General features: G+C 47.2%; 1 protein-coding gene, 1 long non-coding RNA gene, 1 other non-coding gene and 1 pseudogene across 4 annotated transcripts; 1 reads left to right on the top strand and 3 right to left on the bottom strand.

Annotated features, from left to right (window-relative positions):
• Positions 1 to 312: 312 nt before the first annotated feature.
• On the bottom strand, positions 313 to 447 carry LOC125511842. The gene has a single exon (XR_007285127.1). It is a non-coding gene; the product is annotated as a small nucleolar RNA Z247 (small nucleolar RNA).
• Positions 448 to 3353: 2906 nt separating this feature from the next.
• On the top strand, positions 3354 to 6484 carry LOC125555480. Of its 2 annotated transcripts, none has more exons than XR_007304722.1 (3): positions 3354 to 3506; positions 3994 to 4173; positions 6427 to 6484. It is a non-coding gene; the product is annotated as an uncharacterized LOC125555480 (long non-coding RNA). The 2 variants fall into 2 exon arrangements; XR_007304721.1 differs by lacking the exon at positions 6427 to 6484 and adding an exon at positions 6178 to 6239.
• A 6028-nt stretch (positions 6485 to 12512) lies between these two features.
• LOC125511821 lies at positions 12513 to 12651 on the bottom strand (annotated as a pseudogene).
• Positions 12652 to 13551: 900 nt separating this feature from the next.
• On the bottom strand, positions 13552 to 17898 carry LOC125506662 (disease resistance protein RGA2-like). The gene has a single exon (XM_048671426.1). It carries the CDS (start codon positions 17896 to 17898, stop codon positions 13552 to 13554), a length of 4347 nt encoding a protein of 1448 aa, XP_048527383.1.
• Positions 17899 to 26126: the final 8228 nt, after the last annotated feature.

Genomic DNA, 26126 nt, shown 5'->3' with positions numbered 1-26126 from the left:
GTGCCAGCAATCCATGACCTCATGGCCGGATTTCTTGCAGAGCTGGCATCGGGGATGAGGACGTGGGGCGGCAGGACGGCGGCTATTGTTGGAGTTGAAGCCGCTGCCGCTGCTGTTGGAGTTGTTGTAGCCGCCCCCATTGTTGTAGCCATCGCCCCCACCAGAGCGAGCGCCATCGCCCTGAGGAGCGCCGCGTTCGCGACCGCCGCCACGGTTCTGCCCCTAGTGACCACGCCCACGGCCGTGACCACGAGCAACAGAGTTGGCCGAGGACTGCAGTAGGTCGCCGCCATGAAGAAGGGTGAGGCGCGCGTCGAAGCTGAGTAGCTGGCTGTACAACTCCTGGACGGTGATGGGTTCCACACGAGCAGCAAGTGCGGAAACGACTGGATTGTACTCCATGTCCAAACCAGCGAGGATCTTGGAGACGATTTCCGAATCGGAGAGAGCCGCGGCAGTGCACGCGACTTCATCGATGAGACTTTTGATCCTGCCAAGATATTCAGCCATGGTCATGTTACCTTTTTTTAGGTTAGTGAGCTCGATGCGGGTGTTGATGGCTTGAGCTTATCCTTCATTTTTTTACTTTGGTTTATCCTTCCAAATATTATAAAATAAAATTTACATACAACATTTTCTAAACAACATTAACCAAGCATATGAAACATGTTAAATGTACATAGAGAAAATGTTTCTCATGTATATGAAAAATGTATACAAAAAATTTATAATGCGTGTGAAAAAAATTGATCATGTATTTCAAAATGTTGATCCAAGCATTTAAAAAAATGAGAGAACGCCAAGTGGCGTGCTCTCAGCCCATCCCAAGAAGCGCTCGCCAACTAGTTGCTCTCTCGTTTTCCTTATGTCTTCATTTTGAGTTGTGCATGCATATTGATTGATTGTGGTGTGTGTGTGTGTTGTGGTTGCGGCAGAGCCCATGTCCTCGTCGGTTCATGTGTCTCCGGTAGACAATGATCATTATCTATATATGGAGTTATTTACCCAAAATCACCATATTTGGGGCTAGGGTAATAACTTAGTACCAGATTTGAACTAGGGCACAAAAAACTACCGAAACTGCGCCTAATGCGTAACGCGGAGCATTGATGCTAAATTTTGGTCGCGAAAACAGCAAAACCAATAGGTGGGTCCTGCTTGTCGGGCCGACGTGGCAAAGACTAATGCAAGTCAATGTTTGATCCTGCTGAGGTGGATGGGGGACCCACCAGTCAGCCACTCAGCGTCTTACTCCTTTTATCTTCTTCTTCCTCCTCTCTTACTCCGCCCTGCGGCGGCTGGTCCGGAGCAGAGGCAAGCTTACGGGCATGTTGAAGGGAGATGGCCTTCGAGAGGAAAGGGAGGAGACGTGGGAAGGGCCCGCCGGCTGCGGCCGCACCGGCGGTAAGGTGCTAGGGTGGCCAGTAGCATTGACGACGGTGAGCTGGGCGGTGGCGAAGCTTGGGCTAGCGCGAGGGCCGAGTTACAGCTTGCAAGTGAGCAAGCTAAGCCTCTAGATGGCCTCACAGGAGCTCCAGGATCTCAGTACCGTGCTCAGGCATGATCAACTTGTGCTCAACTGACGGTGGCGGAGATGTACGGTGGCCGAAGCTCTCAGGCATGGAGGAGGAATTAGTTACAGAGCGAAAGCGACTACGGTAGGAAGGGTTAAAAGGAAAGGGACTCATGGCGATTCAGTTGAGCAGGCTAGCGAGCTCAGAGGTGCTCTGAAGGTGGTGAATTCACCGACGAGAGCCGGCGGCTCAAGGTTGAAGACGCGGTCGATTCGGTCGTTGTGCGGCGTCTCAGCTCTTGTTCGTCATCAAGGATGGCCAGCGTGAAGAGGCAAAGCTCTGGGACATTGTGTCTCGGCGAAACTACGACGGTGGCCACGCTGGTGTGCAGCGGCGTCGACGGCTTGGTCTCCGACGGCAGCGGGGAAGGGGTTGGAGGATGGGAGCGGGCTCTAGACGAAGGGAAAATGGAGAGGAGGATTTGGACGTTGAGCTAGGCTGCGCCTAGCTTGAGCAAGGGCTCGGCTGCCATGGCCATGGACCTCTCAGATCGCAAGGGCATGGCCGCTCACAAGCTCTGGACGCAAATGCTCCATAGGAATATAGATGGAATGATTGAAGATGACCATGTAGTTAATCACAGGCGGGGCCTGCATCTCATCTGCCACTTCAGCCGGTCAAAGTATTTTTGTGTGCTTGGTCTTTGCCACATCGGCCTGACAGGCAAGACCCATCTGTCAGTTTTGCTATTTTGACGATCAAATTCCAGCATCGGTGCTCCGCGTTACGTATTAGGCGCAGTTTTAATGGTTTTTCTGTGCCCTGGTTCAAATCTGGCACTAAGTTGTTGCCCTAGTCCCAAGCGTGATGATTTTGGGTAAATAACTCCCATATACTCCTTCCGTTTCAAAAAAGATGACCCAACTTTATACTAAAGTTAGTATACAAAGTTGAGTCATCTATTTTAAAACGGAGGGAGTATGATATATATACATGGGTTAAAACAAGACAATGAACATTCCAATAATGCAATATCAATTGGACTGTGCACATTCTTCATAACAGAGGCAGAACACCACCTGAACTGAATCACTGTAGCTCTGCTCTGCTCTGAGTAATTTAGTTTTGCCGCCAAGTCGAGAAAACCGCCATTAAAACCTTGCTTACGAGCATGAGAGGCTAGTCCCACTCCCGTCACCTTTCCGCACCACTGAGAGAGCGCGCGAAGGGGCGACCGTCTAGGGTTCCTCCACCGCCGTCGCCGCTTCAACCGACTGTACCTCCCACCGACGCGTCCCCCTCGTCCGGTCCCATTCGGCGCCCCCAAACCGGCCAACGACGGTGAGTAGATTTTCCCTCCCCTTTCAGTCTCCCTCGATTCCCCTTGCGCTCGCAACACTTACTCGCTTGCTCGCTCTCCAGATCCCACTGAAAACGCCCGCCTTTTCCCTCCTCGCCGGCGTCCGACCTTCTTTCGTTCTTGCTAGATGGATCAGGTCAGTGACCGTCTTCATGGAGATTCCCCATATGTTTTGGCCCCTCTGATTCATGGTGTGGATCTATATCTATCTACGTTTGTTTGGTTCAGCGTGGATTTGTGCGCAAGTCCATCGTCCGGATCTCCTTCAAGTGGCCGAATCCTGACAACAAGGGGAAGATACTGACTGTCGTCCTCCCTGGCACCATTGTCTCCATCAAGGACGACGGATCCTGCGTCGTGCTCGCGGATCGCACATTCTTCCGACAGGAGAACTGCCCTTTCGTGGTGAATCTGCCGACTTCTGGGGGATACGATGCTGTGCCTGTGGCTCCATCGATGCAGTTTTTCGTACTTGGCTTCTGTGTGTTGGTTCTTCAGGTGCAACCAAATGGTTATCTGCAACCGGTGACATTTGAGACTGGTCCTGTTCGGCGAGAGGAGGAAGTGTATGGTTTTCTATTTCCGCAAGAGGATTTCTTCACGCCAACAATGTATTGTCCAGGAAACGTCATGTAAGCTTTAAAGTTTTGCTTCAGTATACACCCCCTTGAAAGTTCACACGAATCTTAAAGTTACTTTAGAAGGCTATCACCATATTATTCTGCAGAATAAACGTAATGAATAGATTGATTTGGATAAAGAAGAGTATATTAACATGTTGCATTTTGGTTACTAGATTAGATAGCTCTAATGTCTTCTTGGCTCTATATAGCTGCAACTCTTTGGTTATTGATAATCTGTAGATGGTCGCGATGATGTGTTTGGTTAATTTCGTTCGCTTCGAGTATGTTTGAAGTTCTAGTGTTTTTTTTTTGTTAGGATAGCTGGAAGGTTGCGTTGAGCAGAAACCCGAGGGTAGTGTGTCCCCTTTGATGTGAACTATTATGTGCTGCTTATCAGTTTCATGAGATATGAAATTGGGGGCATGGTGCTCCTTTTCTAGAAAAGAATTATAGCTCTAATGTTCTTTTGTCAATTTTTCTTTATTGTGAGGAGCAGTGGAGGAGAAAGCCCATTGGGAAACTGGGTGCATGATATTCCTTTTCATTCATTTGGTCGTTTCGGATCACCTATATTCAACCAAAGTGGTCATCTTGTTGGGATATCTTATCAAAACATGGACGCATTGTCTGTGAAGTTCCTACAGTTAGCTGTGTTGAGTGAAGCAGAGATCAGCAGGTACAATGTGATGCACCATTTATACACACTAGTAGAAAACGGACCATTAGTACCGGTTTGTAAGGGCCTTTAGTGCCGGTTATGGAACCGGCACTAAAGTTTCGGCACTAAAGGCCCCCCCCCCTTTAGTACCGGTTCGGCACGAACCGACGCTAAAGTGCCACCACGTGGCGTGAGCTCGCGCCCTGGTACGGGGGACCTTTAATATCGGTTGGTGTTACCAACCGGTACTAAAGGTTTATTTTTAGAATTTTTTTTTTGAAAATTTTGGAAAAAAATTTAATTTTTTTTATTTTTAATTTGAACCGGCACTAAAGTTTCGGCACTAAAGGCCCCCCCCTTTAGTACCCGTTCGACACGAACCGACGCTAAAGTGCCACCACGTGGCGTGAGCTCGCGCCCTGGTACGGGGGACCTTTAGTACCGGTTGGTGTTACCAACCGGTACTAAAGGTTTTTTTTTAGATTTTTTTTTTGAAAATTTTGGAAAAAAATTTTATTTTTTTATTTTTAATTTGAACCGGCACTAAAGTTTCGGCACTAAAGGCCCCCCCCCTTTAGTACCTGTTCGACACGAACCGGCGCTAAAGTGCCACCACGTGGCGTGAGCTCGCGCCCTGGTACGGGGGACCTTTAGTACCGGTTGGTGTTTTTTTTAGAAAATTTTGGAAAAAAATTTTAATTTTTTTTTATTTTTAATTTTTCTGAATTATTTGATGATTTAGTCTCTAATCACCTCTCTTAACTGCTCAAGTGTGGATCACTCATTCCAAATCATCTAACTTCCCGACCGTCCCTCTCACTACTCCAGCCCGAGCACGCTTAACTTTCAGGTTCTATTCTCCTTCGTTTCCGAGTTTGCACTTGTTGTTTTCCTGACAATAGTAAGATGTTAATCCTATTAACCTTTAGGAATTTTTCTTGAGCATGAAGTGACACATTTCACTGTTTGAGTTTGAAACTATTGTTTTAAAAAACAATAATTATTTAGTAACACTAATATTTCTTGAATAATTAGTTTGACCATTGTTTGACCACAGTTTGACCACAGTTTGACCAGATTTGACCAAAATTGAAATAACTAAAATAATTATTTAGTAACACTAATATTCTAGAATAATTAGTTTGACCATTGTTTGACCACAGTTTGCCCACTGTTTGAATATTTTTCAATTTTTTCCACTCTAGATCTTAAAAGCCCCGTAACTTTTTTTCTATTAGGTTTTTGAGGATTTTGAAAATTTGGATGTAACTTTTCGAGTAGATGATTTTTCATATAAAAAACTTTTTCATCCGAGTTAGTATGCAAAAGTTATGCCCATTTTTACAAATTTCAGAGAGATTTTGCAAATAAAGTCAAAATTAACATTTGCAAATTTTCCCAACAACTAGACCACATATCACATGAGAAACTTATTTTCTTTTATTTTTTTGACATTTCCATTATTTTCTTTTATTTTTTTTAAAACTGAAAAGACGATCCATTGGGGGGGGGGGGAGAGTTTGTGTCTCCAACCGGTACTATAGGTCAGACCCCTTTAGTACCGGTTCGTGCCATGAACCGGTACTAAAGGTGATCGTGGGGCCCCGGCCTGACGCCAGCCTGCCACCACCCCTTTAGTACCGGTTCATGCCACGAACCGGTACTAAAGGTTCAACACGAACCGGTACTAAAGGTTCAACACGAACCGGCATTAATGCAAATCCGTTCGAACCGGCACTAATGGTACCATTAGTACCGCCTCAAATACAAACCGGCACTAATGTGCTTCACGTTTGACCCTTTTTCTACTAGTGACACATGAATATAGTGTTACAATGTGTTGCTCCACTTACCCACAATACTGACATTCAAATGGGTCACTATAGCCATGCCTTTAATTGTTTCAAGTACATAATAAGCACTCTATATTTAGTTTTAGTCGTATAATTTAATTCTACTCTTGGTTCCAATAAATTTGGCAGCAACATGTGTTTACATCTTTATTTATTTTCTTTCATGTAGTGTATTGGGTAGTGTTTCCTATGTGCTGAACGGAAACCCAATACCACCCGAAGTCCCAATTCTGCCCGAAGGACCAGTCCTGTCCGTCTAGGAGCAGCAGGCTGTAAGTACTACTTGAACAAATTTTCAATGTACAGTTCTCTTTTTGGGCGATAATCTTAATGTACTGTTTGATAGGGGGAAACTTTACTTGTTACAGTTTGTTACTTGTTGCTTCGATTCTTAATCCCAGAGTTGACTACTGTGCAGTGCAGGAGATAGCGCCTCACGCCTTTACCTCAACAGCAGATGGAAAATATCAACATCCCAGAGTTGACTGTTGTTGCAGCCTAGTGTAGGTTTCAGTTTAGTCTTTATTATTAAACTACTATCTGACTTGTTATTGCAACCTAGTGTGCTTGTCGATTTAGTTTCTGTCGTTGAACTGCCATGACTTATTTGCAGCCTAGCGTAGTTGTCGGTTTATTCTCTTTGTTGAAATGTGATCTGATTTGCTGTGGTAGCTAGCCTAATGAACTATTGGATTTAGTTTCTGTTGCTGGAGCTATCTTGTGGCTGGAATGACTTTTATCCTTGGAGCCCCAGAGCTTAGAGTAATCATTTGTGTTACGATTGAGTTGTTGGGTGTTCGCCCATTTTGTCAGGTGATGTGAAATTCAAAGTTCTCTTATAGATTAAACTGTCGAAGGCTAATTGTTGCTGATGACACAAACAAACCAAATTTTGCAAAAGAACAATTTCTACTAGTACCTTGTTCGTATTCTATTTATAGCTGTTTTTCCTATTTTCTTTTCTTTGTCTTGCAAAGTAGTTTTGCTCTGAAGTTTTAAGTTTTCATGGATGTACATCTTTGTTGTCGAACGATTGAACATTTCAGTTTTTCATGGCACATATTTAAAAACTAATGTCTAGGAGATGATAATTTTGAATATATGTTCTGGTGGTTTGTGGGATTCGTTGCGTGCTTCATGTGAAATGGACTTGTTTTTCGGTCAATGGAAATTTTGTAGCGTTCTAAAAATTATAGGTTGGTACATGAGAAAAATAACGCCACACTAACTCACAGTTACAGATTGTTCATGTTTGCAGGTATGTTTGGATATCAACTAAAAAAAAGGGTATGTTTGGATACGATTTATAGAAAAATGTTACCAAGCAGCGAGGAAATCAGCATGCAGAATATTTTGTGACCACGTGCAATAAGAAAATAATTTTAATCAAATCCATCCTAAACTGGTTGTATGTGGACAAGATAACATTTATCTGATCTTATGACTATCTTGGGATGATAATGGCACTGGGTGACAGTACCTTCAAGACTACCACTCATGTATCTGCTACATTCTCTTTCTACAAATGCTTAGGCAATCTATCATTCCTTCAGAAAACTGCAGCAAGACATATCTGCCTTATAAGGCTGTAACTTCATAGTGGACAAAGAACAATAGTCCTTGCTTGCCACGGTTAGAAACAATTTCAAGTAAATCACCACGACTTCTCAACATTACTCCCTGCTTTTAACTTGGTATTTAAACCATCGAAAGTTCCTGAAACTATTTGCGAGCCTCCTTCAACCAAGCGAACAAGAGAATGGCAGTTACTACAGCACAAGCACGGTGAAGAGAAGATGCAGCACTTTATATTATCCAGAATATAAAGTCGCGCATGAAGTATTCTCCGGAAGACGGATGCACAACTCTGCTGCCAGCGGCCTCACAAAAGAAGCATCGACCTGTTGGACCATTGGCAAAGACAATACATAATCATTAGTTCAAGTCACATAAATGGCTTTCTGATTACAAATTACGCATTAGAGATCAAGGCTGGGCTAGCTTACAAATTGGTCTTCATGGTAATTATTGAATTCATGCTCCAGCCAACTCATCCAAAAGTCCGAACTGATGGAGGAAGGTGGGCAATATATTTCAACACTCCCCCTCACGTCTAGGTTATTTTAGTCCTTAGACGTGGGATCGATGTAGGCCGCAGAATCGTTTTTATTTAATACTGCGTTGGCAGGGTCTTGAACTCAAGACCTCTTGGCTCGGATACCATATTGAATTCATGCTCCAGCCAACTCATCCAAAAGTCCGAACTGATGTAAAACAGCGGAGAACGTTGTACCTCTCTCGAGGCGATGGTTTCGTGTTAATATAGGCAGGGGCATATCCCTGGATAAGCATACAAGGTTGTTGAGATTACATCTTGAGGTACAAGGAAAGTAGAGATAAGATATACATGAGAAGATTACAACCATATATTCTAACCAACCAGACCTAGACTTATCTCAACCGAACCGACAAGTGGTGCGCCCCTTTGAGCCTGAATATTGCGCTTAAATTCTTCAAAACCTCTCGTAGGCAAAGCTTTAGTGAAGCCATCTGCAACTTGATCTTGAGACCGAATGAACCGAATATCCAGCTTTTTTTTCTGCAACTCTTTCTCTGACAAAGTGAAAATCTATTTCGATATGTTTTGTTCTTGCATGAAATATTGGGTTAGCAGAAAGATAGGTGGCACCCAGATTGTCACACCATAAGCATGGAGCCTGTTTACTATGTATCCCAAGCTCTTTCAGTAATGACTGAACCCAGATAATTTCAGTAGTAGCATTTGCTAATGCTTTGTATTCTGCTTCTGTGCTGGATCTAGACACAGTAGCTTGTTTCTTAGCACACCATGAGATTAAATTTGGACCAAAGAACACTGCAAAACCACCTGTTGAGCGTCTATCATCAAGACAACCTGCCCAATCAGAGTCAGAAAAGGCACTTACAAGTGTTGATGGTGACTTGGTGAAGGTGAGTCCAACACTGGAAGTGTCCTTGATATATCTAAGTATGCGTTTTGCAGCTGTCAAATGTACTGTGGTGGGTGCATGAAGAAACTGACATACTTTATTCACAGCAAAAGAAATATCAGGCCTAGTCAGAGTTAAATATTGCAGTGCACCAACCATACTTCTGTACCTGGTGCTGTCCTCTTGATTCAAGAGTTTTCCTTCTGTTAAGGATAGTTTCTCAGAGCTGGATAGAGGTGTTGGAGCTGCCTTGCAACCTTGCAACCCTGCTCTTGCTACAAGATCAATGGCATATTTCTCTTGAGACAAGTGAAGCTCATCTCCACTTCTTTTCACTTCAATGCCAAGGAAGTAGTGCAAGGCTCCTAGATCCTTGAGAGCAAACTCAGAGTTCAAATCCTTGAGCAGTGCTGGAATGGCTTCATCAGATGAGCTTGTGACAATAATATCATCAACCTATATGAGTACAAATATAGATGTATTTGACTTGTTGAAAATAAACAGTGAGGTGTCAGACTTGGACGGAGCAAACCCAAGTCCTTGAAGCTTTGAACTCAACCGAGAATACCATGCTCTAGGAGCTTGTTTTAATCCATATAGAGCCTTGTCAAGCTTGCATATGTGGAGGGGTTTTTGTCTGTTTTCAAACCCAGGAGGTTGTTTCATGAACACTTCCTCTTCCAGAACACCATGAAGAAACGCGTTCTGAACATCTAGCTGGCGTAGGCTCCATCCTCTGGATACGGCAATAGACAAAATGAGACGAATAGTAGCAGCCTTTACTATAGGACTAAAAGTATCCTCATAGTCTAGACCGTATCTTTGTTTAAAGCCTTTTGCAACTAGTCTAGCCTTATAACGATCTATGGTGCCATCAGACTTCTTTTTAATTCTGAAGACCCATTTACAATCTATAACATTTTTACCTTTGCCTTGACGTGCTGGAACTAAGTGCCAAGTTTTATTTTTGTGGAGCGCCATGTATTCATCCTCCATAGCCTTCTGCCACTTTGGATCGCCTAGAGCTTCTGCAACAGAGTGTGGGATATCTGGTTCATGTGAAACACAAGCAAGTCCAAACTTTGCTAAAGATCTGTAATTTTTGGGTTGAGTTACTCCCCTCTGAAGCCTAGTGCGAGGCGGTGAAGGAGGATCCGCAGAAGATCCAACACCAGGAGCGGCTGCAGACTCGCCGGGCGAGGACATGCAGATCGGATCTTCTGTGGCCAGCGCACGTGGAGCTGAGGAAGAAGTCGCCGCAGAGGATCCCGATCCAGCAGGGGGCGCAGCCGGTGGGACGGGGACTGCAGCATGATCCACACCGGAGTCAGTGCCCGTATCCAGACGGGATGGGCGCCGCGCGTAGCAGCGCGTGTCGGGGCCAAACCGACCAGGTGCGGGGCTAGACACGGGGCCGGGCGCGGGACCAGGCGCGGGCGGCTGGAGTTGGCGCCGCGTGGCGCTGGTTGGTTGGTGCGGAGCGGCCACCGGGCGGTCAACCGAGCCGCTGGTGGCGTGTGGCGACGCAGGGCTCGAGGAGGATCGGCCTGGCGCGGAGGGCGCGGATCCCGCGGGGGACAGGACGGCAGACTGGCACAGGAGCGATCCCGAGGGGGATGCGCCTGGATCCCGAGGGAGATCCGCTTCGATGCTGCTGCTGTTTTGTCCAGGAAGCATAAAATGATGATTTGGGCTGAGTTCTTCACCATTTTCTGCATAATTTTTTTCTGTTGCATCACAAGACTCAAGACCATCATTAGTAAGAGGATTAGTCAACAATTGATCATCAGTGTCCAAAACATCCCCATTGTCACGACCGGTAAGATGTGAAGGTAGAAGAAGAATCTCCTTTTGAAGAAGGGCTCCGGCGTTTGGATGAAGTTGTGCAAAAGGGAAAACAGTCTCATCAAACACAACATCACGGGAAATATAGACACGTCCAGTGGATACATCAAGACACTTTACACCCTTATGTTGTGGACTATAGCCCAAGAAAACACACTGTTTTGATCGAAACATGAGTTTGCGGTTGTTATATGGCCGAAGATTCGGCCAACACGCACACCCAAATACTCGTAGAGATGTGTAATCTGGTTTTGTATGAAGGAGACGTTCTACTGGAGATTCATTATTGATGACTCTACTTGGCGACATGTTTATGAGGTGGACTGCGGTGAGAAAAGCCTCATCCCAGAATTTCAAAGGCATAGAGGCAGCAGCAAGTAAGGCAAGGCCGACTTCAACTATATGTCTGTGCTTGCGCTCAGCTGATCCATTTTGCTGGTGAGCATGGGGGCATGACACGTGGTGTGATATGCCAATTTTCTGAAAAAAGGAGTTGAGGTTGCGGTACTCCCCTCCCCAATCGGATTGGAGAGCTAGGATTTTGCAATCAAACTTTCTTTCTACTAGTGCTTGAAAGTTGTGAAACACTTGAAAAACATCAGATTTCTTTTTGATGAGATAGATCCATGTGTACTTGCTATAGTCATCGATAAAACTTACGTAATAAGTGTGTCTGCCAACTGATTTAGGGGCAGGACCCCAAACATCGGAAAAAATAAGCTCAAGAGGTTTGGTGGAGATGCTTGTAGACACAAGATAGGGTAATTGATGACTTTTAGCACACTGACATGAATCACAAATTGTTTCACGATCTCGCTCACCAACAAACGGGAGCTTATTCTTTCTAAGCAAATGTTCAACTAAAGAAAAAGATGCATGCCCTAATCTATCATGCCACCGTGTTGAAGAGACTTTGGTGACACCATAGGCTTGTTTATTCAATCTCCTAAGCTCCGGAATCAACGGGTACAGCCCTCGAACGCATCTACCTCGATACAGAGTTTTCTTCGTGACCTGATCCTTGATCAAAAAGAAAAACGGATGAAACTCAAGGAATACATGGTTGTCAATGGCAATGCGATGAACTGAAAAGAGATTTTTGGAAGCACTAGGGACATGCAAAATTTTTCTTAGACGAATATTTTATGGGGGGTTTTAAGCACTGAATGACCAACGTGGCTAATACTCATACCTTCTCCGTTGGCAGTGTGAACTTGGTCTTGCCCATGGTACTTCTCACAAACAGTCACCTTTTCCAGCTCGCTCGTGATGTGGTCAGTTGCACCACTGTCCACATACCAGTTCGTGTCGATGCCGTAGGAGCCATCAGCAGCGCCTACAACCTTCTCATCTTGTGAGGATTCGCCGTCATCTTCATAGCGATACCAGCAGTCCCGGGCGGTGTGGCCTAGCTTGCCGTAGATTTGGCATTGCGGCGCATCAGGGTTGGCGCGAGGCCTACCACCACGGCGGCCCCTATTGTTGTTGCTGGAGGGCCGCTCGCCGCCGCTGCCGCCACCACGAGCGGAGTTGCTGCCGCTGCTGTTTCCACCAGATGACGGCTTGCCCTTGCCGCGCGGAGGTCCATGGTAGCGTGAACCGCCACCGCCGCGACCGCCGCCGCGAGAGACCGCGTTAGCAGATGACTTGAAGCCCCCGCCCGAGTTGTTGTTGTAGAGAGCGAGGCGCTGATCAAAGTTGCTCATCTGAGCGTAGAGGTCGTCGATGCTGATGGTGTCGGTGCGCGCGTCGTTGGCGGAGACGAGGGGTTGGTACTCCATGTCGAGGCCGGCGGTGATGTAGGAGACAAGCTCATCGTCATCGATGGGCTTTCCGGCGGCTGCAAGCTCATCGGCAAGTGCTCTCATCTGGGCGAAGTAGGCCGCAACAGATTGCGTCCCCTTCTGCGCCGTGGAGAGAGCAACCCGGATGTTGTTGATGCGGGCTCGGGACTGTGATGAGAACATGTGGGCGAGAGCCGCCCAGAGCTCGTGCGGCGTGGCGATGGAGGTAACCTGCACGAGGACTTCTTTGGTGAGAGTATTGAGCAAGTATCCAAGTACCTGCTGCCCTTCTCTGAACCAGATCGGATGGAGCGGGTTCGGTGTTTGCTCTTCTTTCCCGTATTTGTCCTTCGTGACGAGGATCTTGACAGGTTCTGGCATGGAGCCGTCGGCGTAGCCGAAGAGGCCAGCCCCTCTCAGCTGTGGTGTCACCTGCGCATGCCACAGGATGTAGTTGGTGCGGGTGAGTTTCTCTGCGACCTGCCCAAGGGAGGCCTGGACGGCGCTGGAGGACGACATGGCTGGTAATGGATGGGTTTTGCTAGATGCGATGGATAGAGGTGGGCAATATATTTCAACAGTAATTATCAATGGGGAAACACTGAGGCAGCCTTGCTGAATCTCCTCGTTTCGCAAACAAGGTGGGTACCAGAATTCAGTGAAGAACAGTTTAGCTGGTTCATGGTGACATGGTAGCATTTCCTGATGCAGCCATACGGTGCTGTTCCCACTACGCAGATAATGCCCAACTTGTAGCAGAATGCACAAAAGGAAGACGACGATCCCTGCACATCAGATCACAGTGAGTGGTTTATTCAGGTGAAATGACAGCAACTGTGACCAACCAAACAAAAAGAGAACAATTGCTTTGACTTATTTCGAGGTTAGGAAAATCAAGGAAAAATGGTGGGCGGCTACAAGCAAGCAAGTGTTTGCTACCTTGGATTAATCCATCACGATTGGAATGGTTCCTTTAAACTTGCGGCACTGCCTCTTTAGCTCCTCGCTTTTGCAACTACGGACATCTAACACTAGCAGGGAATCCGGGAGGCCATCACTGGGCAATGAATTCAGAGCAGGACAATCATAGATCTTCAATTTTTCCAGAGAACATGGCAAGCCATCCTTGGGTAGCAATTCCAGAGCAGGGCAGCTAGAGATGTCTAATGTTTTCAGCGAACATGGGAGGCCATCCTTGGGCAGAAATTTCAGGGCATCACAATTCCTGATCCATAATTCCTGCAGTGAACTTGGGAGGCTATCCTTGGGCAGCGATTCCAAGAAATCACATCTGCCAATGCTTAAACATTGCAGAGAACTTGGGAGGCTGTCATTGGGCAGCAATTTGAAAGCAGGGCAGTAATCGATTTGTAAAACTTGCAGAGAAGTTGGGAGGCCGTCTTTGGGCAGCGATTGCAAGGCATGACAACATGCAATCCGTAACATCTTGAGGCTGGAAAGTCTATGTAGCCCTGCTGGGAGGCACTGTAGCTTGGTGCACTTATTGAACTCGAGGTTTTGGATGGAGGTGAGGATCTGAAGGGCATCCTCTTGCTCCTTAGAAAAGCGCTTCACCTTACCAATGTCAGAAACGAGTAAGCTGGTGATGGACGAGGAGAGGAGGCTGTAGATGGGCACATTAAGGAAGCTTGTGAAGTGATCTGTGAATAGCTTCTGAAGTTTGCAAGATCTGGGCTCTTTGTCATGCATCCGCGAGGGCTCGAAAAAGGGGGGAAATTTGTGGGTGTGAAAGATGAATAATTCTGTGAGGCAGCCATGCGCGAGGAGAGGCCGTATGCATGAAGGGGAGGACAAGTAAGAGGAGAAGGACTTGGGGAAACCATGTATGCCAAATGACCGGAGGGAGCATAGGCCTTGGAGAGAACTGGCGAGTAGGCTCAGCTCTGGGCAATTCATGATCACTAGTGAGTGGAGGGACCGGAGGCCTTGGAGTGAACTCGCGAGTAGGCTCAGCTCTGGGCAATTATCGATCACCAATTCTTGCAGATGGGGAGATGAGAGCAAAACTCCACCTTCTCGATCACTAATTCCCTCCTCTCGTCTTGTCATCTGCTGTTGCTGCATCACACCAACTCTTGTTACCTTTTCACAACCAATTATTTCCAACTTGCTGAGATCTTGAAAATGAGAGAGCAACTGCGTCAATTCTTTCTCACGGGCACCACAAGACATAACCCTGAGTTGTTCAATTGGTAACTTGTATATGATATCACTCTCATTGTCAGTTGTCAACAAGACATTGCTATTACTCGAATAATCTATTTCAAGGGACTTCAGAGATGTTAACTTCTGGAGGTGATACAATGGCAGAGGGGGACAATTCTTAATCTTCAGCTCTTTTAGACCAGCTAGATTACCGAATACAAACATATTCCAGAACATGCCATCTTGCCCATCCTTCCCCGTAACCCCCAAGCTTAATTTTGACCTGTAATTTTCTGAGTACTCCAGCCATTCCAAACTAGATCCTACCCGCTTTATCATGGCAGAGGATGCAGCAGTAGTCCAAGGGACAAGAGGTAGTGACAACAGTTTTGGGCAGTCTACAATATCAAGAACCCGTAATCTAGGAAACCAAGTCATATTTGCTTCTTGCTCTGATTGACGGCGTGAAAATGGCAGCTCCACGAGTTCAGAACAATCTTTAACAATGAGAACTTCTAGTTGAGATAAGAAATGGCAAGTGCTATTTTCAACCCATTTTCTCAACCTTGGTATCTTAACTAATTCTAGCCTTTTAAGATTTTGAAATCTTTGACTTGAGATGGAACTTTGATACTCTTCACCAAGTTCACTAACTGACCACAACTCCCCTAGAGGTGGAAGAATATTCCAACCTACATCATGCAGGGAAAGAGATTCCAAATTCATTACTGAGAGGTTCCCACCTAGCCACGACGGACAATTAGCACCTCTATGCCCTTTAATGTGCAGATTGCTATGAGGTTTAAGACTTTCAAGAACTTGTTCTTGCACAAAATCCTTATTCTGTCCATAAATACCCCACTCTAATATTAGCTTCTTTAAGTGGATTTTTTGTATCAATTTTGCTGCACTCACTTCTTCCTTTCGTTCAACATTCTCAATGTTATGGACTCTCAGTAACCCAACAAGTTCTACCAATTGTCCTATCTGCCCTAGTTCAAAACCACCGTCTTGGACAAGAAAATGGCGCAGTTTTACAAGGTTGCTCATTGCTTTGAGAAGACCAAGGTGGACATTGCATTCTTGAACATCCAGGACCCTCAGGTGATAAAATCTTGAGATGTTGCTGTTCAAACTTAATTTCCCCTTAGTTCCTGTAGTTATCCTTAGGTAGCGAAGATGGATAAATCTTGGAAGGCTGCGGAACACATCCTCCAAAATGTAACTACAATATGCCTCAGATAAAAGAATAACACGAAGGGCTTTTGCTTCTGCAAATAAATCACCAAAAGTCTTTGCAAAGCTTCCATGGAATCTTCCGAACAACATCACAGTTTGTAGATTTTCAACTGTCAACTTTTCAGGTAATGTACTCAAGTCCCTCTTAAAATCCTCAAAGGTCATTCTATCATTGACATCTCTCGCATCTATAATGATAGACAAGTGACGTATAGATGGAGAAGATTGTACATATCTCACATTAGAACTAGATATGCTAAGACAGTCTGATGATGAAACCTTCACTGCCAACTCATGTAGTAGGTCATGCACAACATAATAAGGACTGCCATCTTTTTTCATGTTCTCCTTGAGAAAACCAAGATTAACCAAGTCATTTAAATAGCATAGCCCAACATCTTCAAGTCTTCTCCTTCGATCACATGAATCTAAAATATTGAGCCCTATCCATAAGTGAACCAACTCTTCGTTGCAAAACTCATAATCTTCGGGAAACAAAGCACAATAGAAAAAACACTGTTGTAGATGGAAAGGCAGATAATCATAGCTAAGCTTCAGTGCTGGCATAATGTCATATTCGCTGCTTTGTAACTCCCATTCTTTGCTTTCCAGAACTCTTGTCCAGTGGCCCAATGTAAGCTGGTTTCTTAGTAATCTACCTACAGTATTTGCTGCAAGAGGGAACCCCTTCAAATGGACCACTATTTCCCTTCCAACATTAAGCAATTCAGGATGGTCTTTCCATGACTGTTGGTGACCAAATACATATGCTTCAAATAAATGCATAAAATCTTCAGGTCCTAAGCGATCCAGGTTTATAGAATGATCAGCTATTTTTCCCGCTGTTGTTGTTTCTGAAATTCGAGTAGTGACAATAATTATATTACCTCTTGCGTCTCCTTTTTTGAAGGGAGCTAATAGTTTTTTCCACTCATCGTCGTGATATGTCCGGACATCATCCAAGACCAGCAAGAACCTCTTATGTTTTATTCTTTGCTCAATAAGCTCTTCATCGATAGCATTTTCCGTTTCACCATTAACCTTAGGGATGTTTTTCACAATCTCTCGTGCCAACCTATTTGCATCAAAATTCAGAGATATGCAGACCCAAATCATAACATCAAAAGAGCTCTTCACTTCTTGATAGACATGTTGTGTGAAAGTCGTCTTCCCAATACCCCCTGGGCCAACAATTTGGAGAACTGTGAGTCCATCGGCACAATATTTTCCAACGGTAATGCCATCTACAATGTCCTTTTTCTCTGCGTCCCTCCCAAATAACTCTGGCTCTATTATTGCTGGGGTGGTTTTGGGTCTGTTTCCAATAATGCTAACTTTGGTAGATTTGCGGAGCTCTAGATCAAGGATTTCCTTCACCTTGGCACATATGGGATCCAGCTGTTGTACAATGTGTGCCATCCGTTTAGACATTTCCACATGGTTAAACTTCAATTTGTATGTTTGCATAGTGCCATCTTCTGGTGGTGCCTTAGAGCAGAGCTTGAATTTATTAGCAATGGCTCTAGCAGTGTGCCGCACATTGAGACCAAGGTTGTGGATGCAACCCTTGGGATGGCTATCGGCGGCATTGTAGGTATTGTCGAGCTTGTCCTGGATGCGGAAGTAGTCCAGCTCATCAAGCACGTCGTCGGCCCCGTCCGCCAGCTGCCGCAACATGTGCAGCAGCTCCTTGAGGGCAGGGTTGGTGGTGTACTCTCTGTCGTGCGCGGTGTAGAGTATCCCCTGCGCGCGCAGCAGCTGCCTCTTGAGGGCGCTGATGTTGGGGCCGAGACTGTCACTGGACGCCCAGCTCTCCAGCAATCCATCCGAAACTGGGGCCAGCGCCTTGCCTACCACCCACACTGCCGCACTGATGGCCGCGTTCATCCTCACGTCCCCTGCTGATAAGAGTTGCAGAGTGGTGAGATTGCACAGTCAGTCAAAGATGGTCTAGGAGCAGCACATCAAACAAGTTGAGTACACTCACACTTTTGGATCAAGATACTACTAGCCGATCAATGCACCTGCTGCTCGTCTCCTACTCAAAGTGATTGGTGATTGGAGAGCTGAGATGGATATGCCTGACTGCTTCGATCTCTCTCACCTCTTGCGAGAGTAGCACCATCCGTAGCGGATAACGACGACTGGACGGCTCGACTACAATCATGTATGATGCTTTTGGTGGTTCCGGCGGCAGCGGAGGAAATGAGAGTACATGGAGAAGAGCACAATACAAGTAAAAGCCATGAGGGAGAAGACAAAAATTGGGGTTTGATGGTAGGCTGCAGAAGGCGGATTTTCCAACCAAGCTCAACAATGTTGAATCAACAATGCTTTCAACAACGTTATCAACAAAGTCGCCTTGTGTGGATCAGTACAAGGGATGCGCGTTTAATAATGGAGGCCACCATAGTGACGGTACAAGGGACAAATTGCCAAGAGCATCATTTTTTTTTGAAACAAGTATTGCCAAGAGCATCATGGTTCCAGAAAAACATTCTACGTGCTGCCAAGTGAGAATGCCGGCAGTTTACTGATTTTTTTGGGTGGGCACAAGTGGAGCAAAGTGAAGGCAAATAATTGTTGTGATGCACCCACCGCAGGCCGGAAGGATGAGCAGTTCGTTAGTCGTTTTTCCAAATGGAGGATCGACTGTAGGCAGATTCTTCTTGCCGATTGATGCCCTTTGGTGCTTCCTTCTTTTCCTTCCCTAGTGGAGTTTATCAAATGAGATTTCGCTGCTCCATTGGACACAAGACGCAACATATGTAACTCGTCGTTTCGAGTGTGTCGAGAGGAAGGAATTAACCTGCCTTAATGTAAAGCATGGCATAGCTCTTGTTATTTGCCAGACAAAGAAGAAAGGGTAGTATATATATGGCCTCAAGTGGCTAGAGTTTGGTGTGACATGTTTGTGTTGTTGCTTGTGTTCATAGCTCAACTCAGGTCTCTTGTGCCTGCTGTACTCAACTGACGACTTGACCGAATCAAACCTCACCACTAGTAAGCAGAACTGTGAGACTCATTCATTACTAATATACTAAACCTAGCCAGGTTTAATTTACCTGGTTTTTTTGACTTTTTCTTATCAGTGAAAACGTGACCAATCGAAACGTGACACGTGATTTATTGAGCGATACAGGCGTGTATCTTCTGGGGTGCGCTTAGCAGGTTCCCACTTGATTTGCCGGCAGTGTTTCCCATTGTTGCGCATGTGCCGATGTGCGCTGCATGTTGATTTTGCATGTGCGGTGGATGGTGATTTCACTACGTTCTCTTTTGGCATTTTCCTGTTGGAGGCGTTCCTTCACGTTTTGCCTATCGCTACGTCTCTTGATTTTGTTTCTCTTGCGTTCTTTTCTGGGCACGTGTGGACTGCGGCGGCCGCTGATCTGGTTCATGGCGGTCTAGATTTAGACTCCGGCGGTGTGGCGGCCGGCCGGCGTCCTATCAAAGTATTGATGTAAAAAAAGACTCTTGCTTTACAATATAGCAAAACAAACAGGGGAAAGGGTCCACATTTTGTTCGAAAAGTCTGTCTGAAAGTTAGACATTCAGTATTCTTCTCTCCCCTGCCAAATTGCTCCTTGCAATGCTGCCATGATATCAGCATGAAGAGGGCTAGCAGGGTTGATGAGTTTCCCCGCGCCACATGCAACATCCCTCCCATTTTCACCTCTGGTAACTGCACTCCATCCACCAGTTTAGTTTTAAGTATTTGGATGGTACGCGCCATACATAATGATCTTCAGAGAACCACTACCAGGGCCTGGCTTTCTCCACCTTCCTTGAACGGGCACTTTTGTTACCCTCTCCTTGGTCCCTTAGGGCATCTCCAGCCGCGTCCCAGGAAGGCCTCCCTAAGCGTTTTTCTTGCGCCGGCGCCGAAAAATCGGCTCAGTCACGCCCTCAGGAGCCCGATTTTCGCCGGCCTAGGCCGAAAACAGCGCCGGCGGACCCAGGCCGAACCCAGCGCGCTGGGGGACGCCCGGGGGCGCCGGGCGAACTTTTTTGGCGCGAAAAAGCCGCGGCCCGCCGCGTCAGCGACACGGCTCTCTTCTCGCCCCTTCGTCGTCCTCATCGTCTCGTTTCCCGCGGCGAATCAATGCCAAAGCTGCCGCGCTGCCGCGCCGGTCAGCCTGCGCCATTGATGCCTCACGGGCGGCGCAGTGAAGGCCGGACGACGCGCGTCCCTCGCCCTCCCTCGCCCGCCACGCGTACACACGGCGGCCACGCGTACGGGCGGCGTCTCGGCCTATATAAGACGCGCACCAGCGTGCTCGGCGATCACACTCTCTCGCCGTCGTCCCTCTCCTCTCCTCTCTCTCGCCGTCGTCGTTCCTCCCTCTCCTCTCTCTCGCCGTCTTCACCCATGGCCGAGCGCTTCCCTGGTGACGGCGCGGCGGTGAACGGCTTCGGCCGCCGCCATCTCCACGAAGACGAGGCTCGCCTCCTTTACGAGGCCGGGTACCCGGTCTCGCCGGACATGCGGGTGCCCGGCGCGTGGAGGATCAGCGCCGGCGGCGTGCCGGTGCCACCACCACCCACCGGGGCGGCGCGGCGTGCGGAGATCACACGCATCCGCGCGTCCCTGCCGCGGGCGGCGAGGGAGGGGCCACGGTACGTCCCCGACAGCCCGCTCTGGGAGCCCTACTTCCGCCGCCGTCACGCCGAGCAGCTCGAGGCCACCAACGGCGTCGTGCCCTCCGGCAGGCTCAACTCCAATGGCCGGCGCCGGTGGTGGGGCGTGCCCGGGCGCACGTTGGAGGCCGTCCTCGAGTACATCGAGGGCGGCAACACGCCGCGCCTCGAGTACCCCGATCCCCCGTCCTTCTCACGCCGTCGGGGAAGCTCCTGGACCCCGAGGCGCATGGAGACCGGGGGGTCCTCCTCGTCGTCCGGCGGCTCGCCCTGCCTCCGCCCCGCCAAGCCGGAGCCCCAGGGCACGCCGGTCAGTGCCCGCACGCGCAGCTCCGGCCGGCCGCTTCGTCCTCGTCAAGCCCAAGCCGGAGCGCGGCCTCCCCGCGGAGTACGAGGAGATAGCCCGGCGCGGCATCTCCGACGAGGACGTCCTGCGGTGGGCGCGGGACGACTACCTCCGCGACGAGATGGTCCGGCAGCGCCGGGCCCTGGAGGAGATCGCCGCCCGCAAGCGTGGGCGCGAGGACGAGCACGGCGTCGTGGTCCTCGACAGCGACGACGACGCCCCCGGACTGTCCAACCCGCCGCGCCAACCGGGGGAGGGATGCAGCAGGGACGGCGGAGGCGCAGGCGGGGCCGGCGACGACGACGACGACGACGGCGGCGACTACACGCGGTTCTACCGCCTCCTCGGCATGTAGGCGGCGAGGCGGGCGGCGAGGGAGACGGCGGGGGTAGCCTGCCGAAGTTTTTTTCTTCTTTTGTAAAATATGTTTAAGTTTGAACGAACTCGCCGATGTTTGCATCAAATTTCAGTCGTGTTTGCGCCGTATTTGAATTTTTTAAAAAAACATGGGCGCCGCGACTGGGGGGGCATCACGCCCCCAGTGCGCGGTTTAGCGCTGGCGCGCCCCCAGGGGGCGATTTTTTGCCCCTCCTGGGGGGCCAACGGCTGGAGATGCCCTTAGCTTGATGCTCTTCCCTTGTATGTTTGATGGTGATGTCTGGGGGCCATTTCTCCGTTTCCTGCTGCTTTTTGTTGCTACTAGTAAGTTTGCATGTGCAACGCACGTCTCGACTAATTCTCTTTTTTTTTGAACCGGGCGTACCCCTTTCCATTTGCATTATACGGAAATACATCAGTTCCAGGAAGTTAGAGAGGAGGGAAAGAAGGTAGCGAGTTCAAAGCACTGCCAGGAAACCCATCGTGCTCGCCCGCCATCGTGACGAGCACTATGGGGCGAAAACCTGACAGCACCATACAGTTATACAAATCCCTGACCACCAGCTAAGCACGAGACCAAAAGGGACTCAGAACGCTAAGAGAAACAAACAACATGCAAGCCGAGGAGAATCGCCTCCAGGCTAATCACCAAGCCAGCACTTCTCCATCATCATCTTTTGCACTTCTGGCCTTCTCACACAACGCCATCAGCCTGGACGTACTCGAGCGGATCATCTCTGCACCTTGACGTAGTTCCTCCGCGCCCCCCTGCTTCTGAAGCCCTGCCCAATACAAAAGAAAGGAACATGCCGAAAACACAATCTCAAACGGAGATTTAATCAATTTCTTCTCAAAGGTAGCTCTATTACGGGCCAGCCAGATGGCCCAAGTCACAGCCGGCAGGCCAACAGTGAAGAACTTATCTCTTTTAGGCAAGAACATATTACACCACACATAATATTGCCAAACATTGTTAGGACATGTGTCAGTCCCCAGGACCACACCTATAGATCTCCAGGCCACACGAGCCACATGGCAGGAGAAAAACAAATGCGAACTCGTTTCCAGTTGGCCACAGAAGGAACACACAGGGTTTCCTGGCCATTTTTTCCTCTTCATCACCGATCTGGTGAGAACTGCATCTTGTGCCATTTGCCATAGGAAAACCTGGATTTTAAGCGGAAGCTTAGCTTCCCAGATCCATCTATGGTTGCAGCCACTAATCGGCTTCTCCAGCTATTTATACATAGATTTAGTGGAGTATTTGGCATTCTTATTAAGTCCCCAATAGACCGAGTCTCTATCAGCAGAAAGGTTTAAGCCTACAATTAACGCACGCATTTGATCCCATTGATCTCTCAGATCAGGGTCAAGGCGGCGTCTAAAGAACGAAGAGGGCACAGCACCACCGAAATTTTCCACTGTGCAATCTTGATCAGTGCAAATTGCAAACAGCCGTGGGAAGGATAATTCAAATGGTAGGAGACCATTCAGGGAGTCTTTCCACACCCTGGCCAAGTTACCAGCCCCCAAGGTAATTCGCCTCCCCACCATGTATAAGTCTTTAACCTTCAGAAGAGCCTTCCAGCAAGGCGAATCAGAATATCTCGAGGACACTGTGGCCACAGATTTGTTATACAAATATCTCGCTTTTACCAGATCTTGCCACATCCCTTTCTGGGTTTCAAGTTTCCACCACCACTTCACCATAAGGCTGATATTCTGTTTCCTGAGGTCTTTGACCCCCAGGACCCCTTTCTCTTTCGATCTACATACCCTTTTCCATTTAACCAGGTAGTAACGATTCTTCTTATTGCAACCTTGCCAGAAGAACTTTCTTCGGTGCTTATCGAGCTTATCTATAAAGGTCTTACTCATGAGCCACATCGACATGTGGTACAGAGAAAATTGCGACAGCATCGAAGTAAGCAGAGTAAGCCTGCCCCCTATAGAGGCAGCATGCCCAATCCAAGTCCCAAAATATTTCAAATAGTTGTCCACAATAAATTCCCACACCGAGTCTTTCAAAGAGGAAAAGCTCACTGGCATGCCCAGGTATTTGATTGGAAAGTGTCCAATCTCACAGTTGAAAAGCTCAGCATACCCCTTATCGATCTCCGCATCTCCCCCAATAGTCAGAACCTCACTCTTCTGAAAATTCACTTTAAGTCCTGACATCAGTTCAAACATGTATAACAGGATCTTAAGATTCATTGCCTTCTCCATGTCATGTTCCAGGCAAATGATCGTGTCATCTGCATACTGCAGAATGGCCACCCCATTTGGGATGAGATCAGCAGCTAAACCAGTTAGCAGGCCATTTTGTTGAGCCTTGTTGATCATTTTATTTAGGCAATCTGCAGCCAAATTAAACAAGAAGGGGGAATGTGGATCTCCCTGGCGCACCCCTTTCGCGCTCTGAAAGTATGGTCCTACAGAACCATTCAGCTTGATGCCGACCGTACCATTGTATAGGATTTGTCTCACCCATCCACACCAAGTTTTATCGAAGCCTCTCAGCTTATGACATTCCAAGAGAAACTCCCAGTTGACTTTATCGTAAGCCTTCTCAAAGTCTAACTTCAGCACCACCCCAATTCTTTTCTTAACATGGGTGTAGTTCAATATCTCATGAAGAGACATGATACCATCCATAATATTCCTACCCTTCACAAAGGCATTTTGTGAAAGGCTAATCAGCTTATCAGCGTACTTTTCAACTCTCCTATCCATAGTCTTAGTAATCAACTTATACGGGCACCTAAGGAGGCAGATGGGTCGGAACTGTTGAATTCGTTCAGCGCCCGAAACTTTAGGAAGAAGAGTGATCACTCCGTAGTTGAGACGCTGCACATCAAGCGTCCCATCATGGAAGTGCCTAAAAATCCTCATAATATCATCTTTGACAATATCCCAACAATGTTGGTAGAATTCTGCAGGAATATTGTCCGGGCCAGGTGCTCTATTGGTATCCATTGCAAACAGAGCCTCTTTCACCTCCTCCACAGAAAAGTCCTTAGTTAGCTCTTCGTTGTCCTCTTTCGTAAGTTTCTCCGAATCATCCCACGCACCAGGGTCCATGTGAAAGATGTTACCAGGTGCTGGACCGAACAAATCCTTATAAAACTCTGTGGCGTGTGAGATTAGGTTATCAGTGCCCTCGATTTTCACGTCACCACACTTCAACGTGTGAATGGTGTTTTTTCTTTTGCGCCCATTGGCTATCTTGTGGAAGTAATCAGTGTTAAGGTCCCCTTTGAGCAGCCAGCGCTCATGGGACTGTTGAAGCTAGAAAATTTCCTCATTCACTAGAATCTCGTGCAGCTCAAAGTTAATGTCAACCTTCCTATTATACATCTCAGGCAGCAAAGGGCCTTCTTCTTCCAGCTCTTCCAAAGCGGCTAGTTCCAGCCTAAGCTCTTCTTTCCTTTTTTTATCGTGACCATATTTGTGGGATCCCCACCCTTTAAAGAAGGTTTTAAATCTTTTGAGCTTAATATTGAGAATGTCTATAGGGTCTTTTGCTTTAACAGCTTTGGACCAAATTTTCTCAACTAAGGGCAAGAAGTTCTCATTTTTGAGCCAGGCCAGGTCGAACCTGAACTCTCTAGGCTTAGGAGCTTCTCTACCCGAGTCGCCTGAGGAAAGGAGTAAGGGATTGTGATCAGAAAGCTCGCGAACAAGCTTCCTAACCATCACGAGAGGAAATAAGTCCTCCCAGTCACTAGACATCAGAATTTTGTCTAGCTTTTCTAAAGTGGGATGGAATTGGTTGTTGGTCCAGGTGTATTTGCCACCACTACAAAAAATTTCCCTCAGGCCAAAAGCATTGATAACAGAGTTAAACATATCCATGGACTTATGGTTATGGGCCTTCTTAATCTTTTCTTCCCCATTTCTCAATATATTAAAGTCGCCTCCCACAATATAAGGCTTATCCATGGAGGAGCAGAAGTGAGCGAGTTCAGTCAGGAACTCCTCCCTCTTATCTTCATGAGCTGGCCCATACACCACTAACATACTCCATATACTCTTCTTATTGATATCTTTCAAGTCAAGTTGGATCATATATCTACGAGTGTTGCTATGGACAATGTCTAGATTGCCTTTTCTGGCCCCAGCCAAAATCCCACCAGATTTGCCATTTGAGGGGATCCAGACCCACTCAAATATGTTAAAAGGGTCAATCTTTCTCAAGCATTTAGAGGAGATGTTTTTCTTCATAGTCTCCTGCAACCCTATGAAGTCGAGTGTATGGTCACTAATTAGATCAGAGAGGCAGGTGGCCATACCTTTCTTGCCCACCCCTCTGCAGTTCCAAATGAGACCTCTCATTTGGAACGGTTTTTTTGTTTCTTGGCCCTGGTAACCCTGCCAGGAGCCAGGGCAGAGTTACCACCATTCTTCCTATCCTCAGTCACCAGGTTCTTTTGACTTCTAGTCACAGGCCTAGAAATCTTAACCGATGATCTGTGGGTTTTCTTTTTACTGCCATGCTTGGATGAAACGAACTCATCCTCAAAATACTCATCTTGCTCCAGCCAAGTTAAGCTAAGAGGGGCTTTTTTTCCTAGACCATTAATCACTGACATGTTATTATCGACATCGTTGTCTTTGTTCATAGAATTCTGTTTATTCATTAAGTTTTCTCTAGCCTCCTCAAGCTCGCGTAAAATGTCAACGCATGTAAAATCATTGTCAGGAATGCAAACTCCCATTTTATTAGCTCTACATATCAACTCAGCATCCC

The sequence above is a fragment of the Triticum urartu genome, chromosome 5 (genome assembly GCF_003073215.2).
Source record: "Triticum urartu cultivar G1812 chromosome 5, Tu2.1, whole genome shotgun sequence".
Lineage (NCBI taxonomy): Eukaryota > Viridiplantae > Streptophyta > Magnoliopsida > Poales > Poaceae > Triticum > Triticum urartu.
Note: the sequence above shows the minus strand (reverse complement) of the source record. Positions and strands in the feature narration are given on the sequence as shown.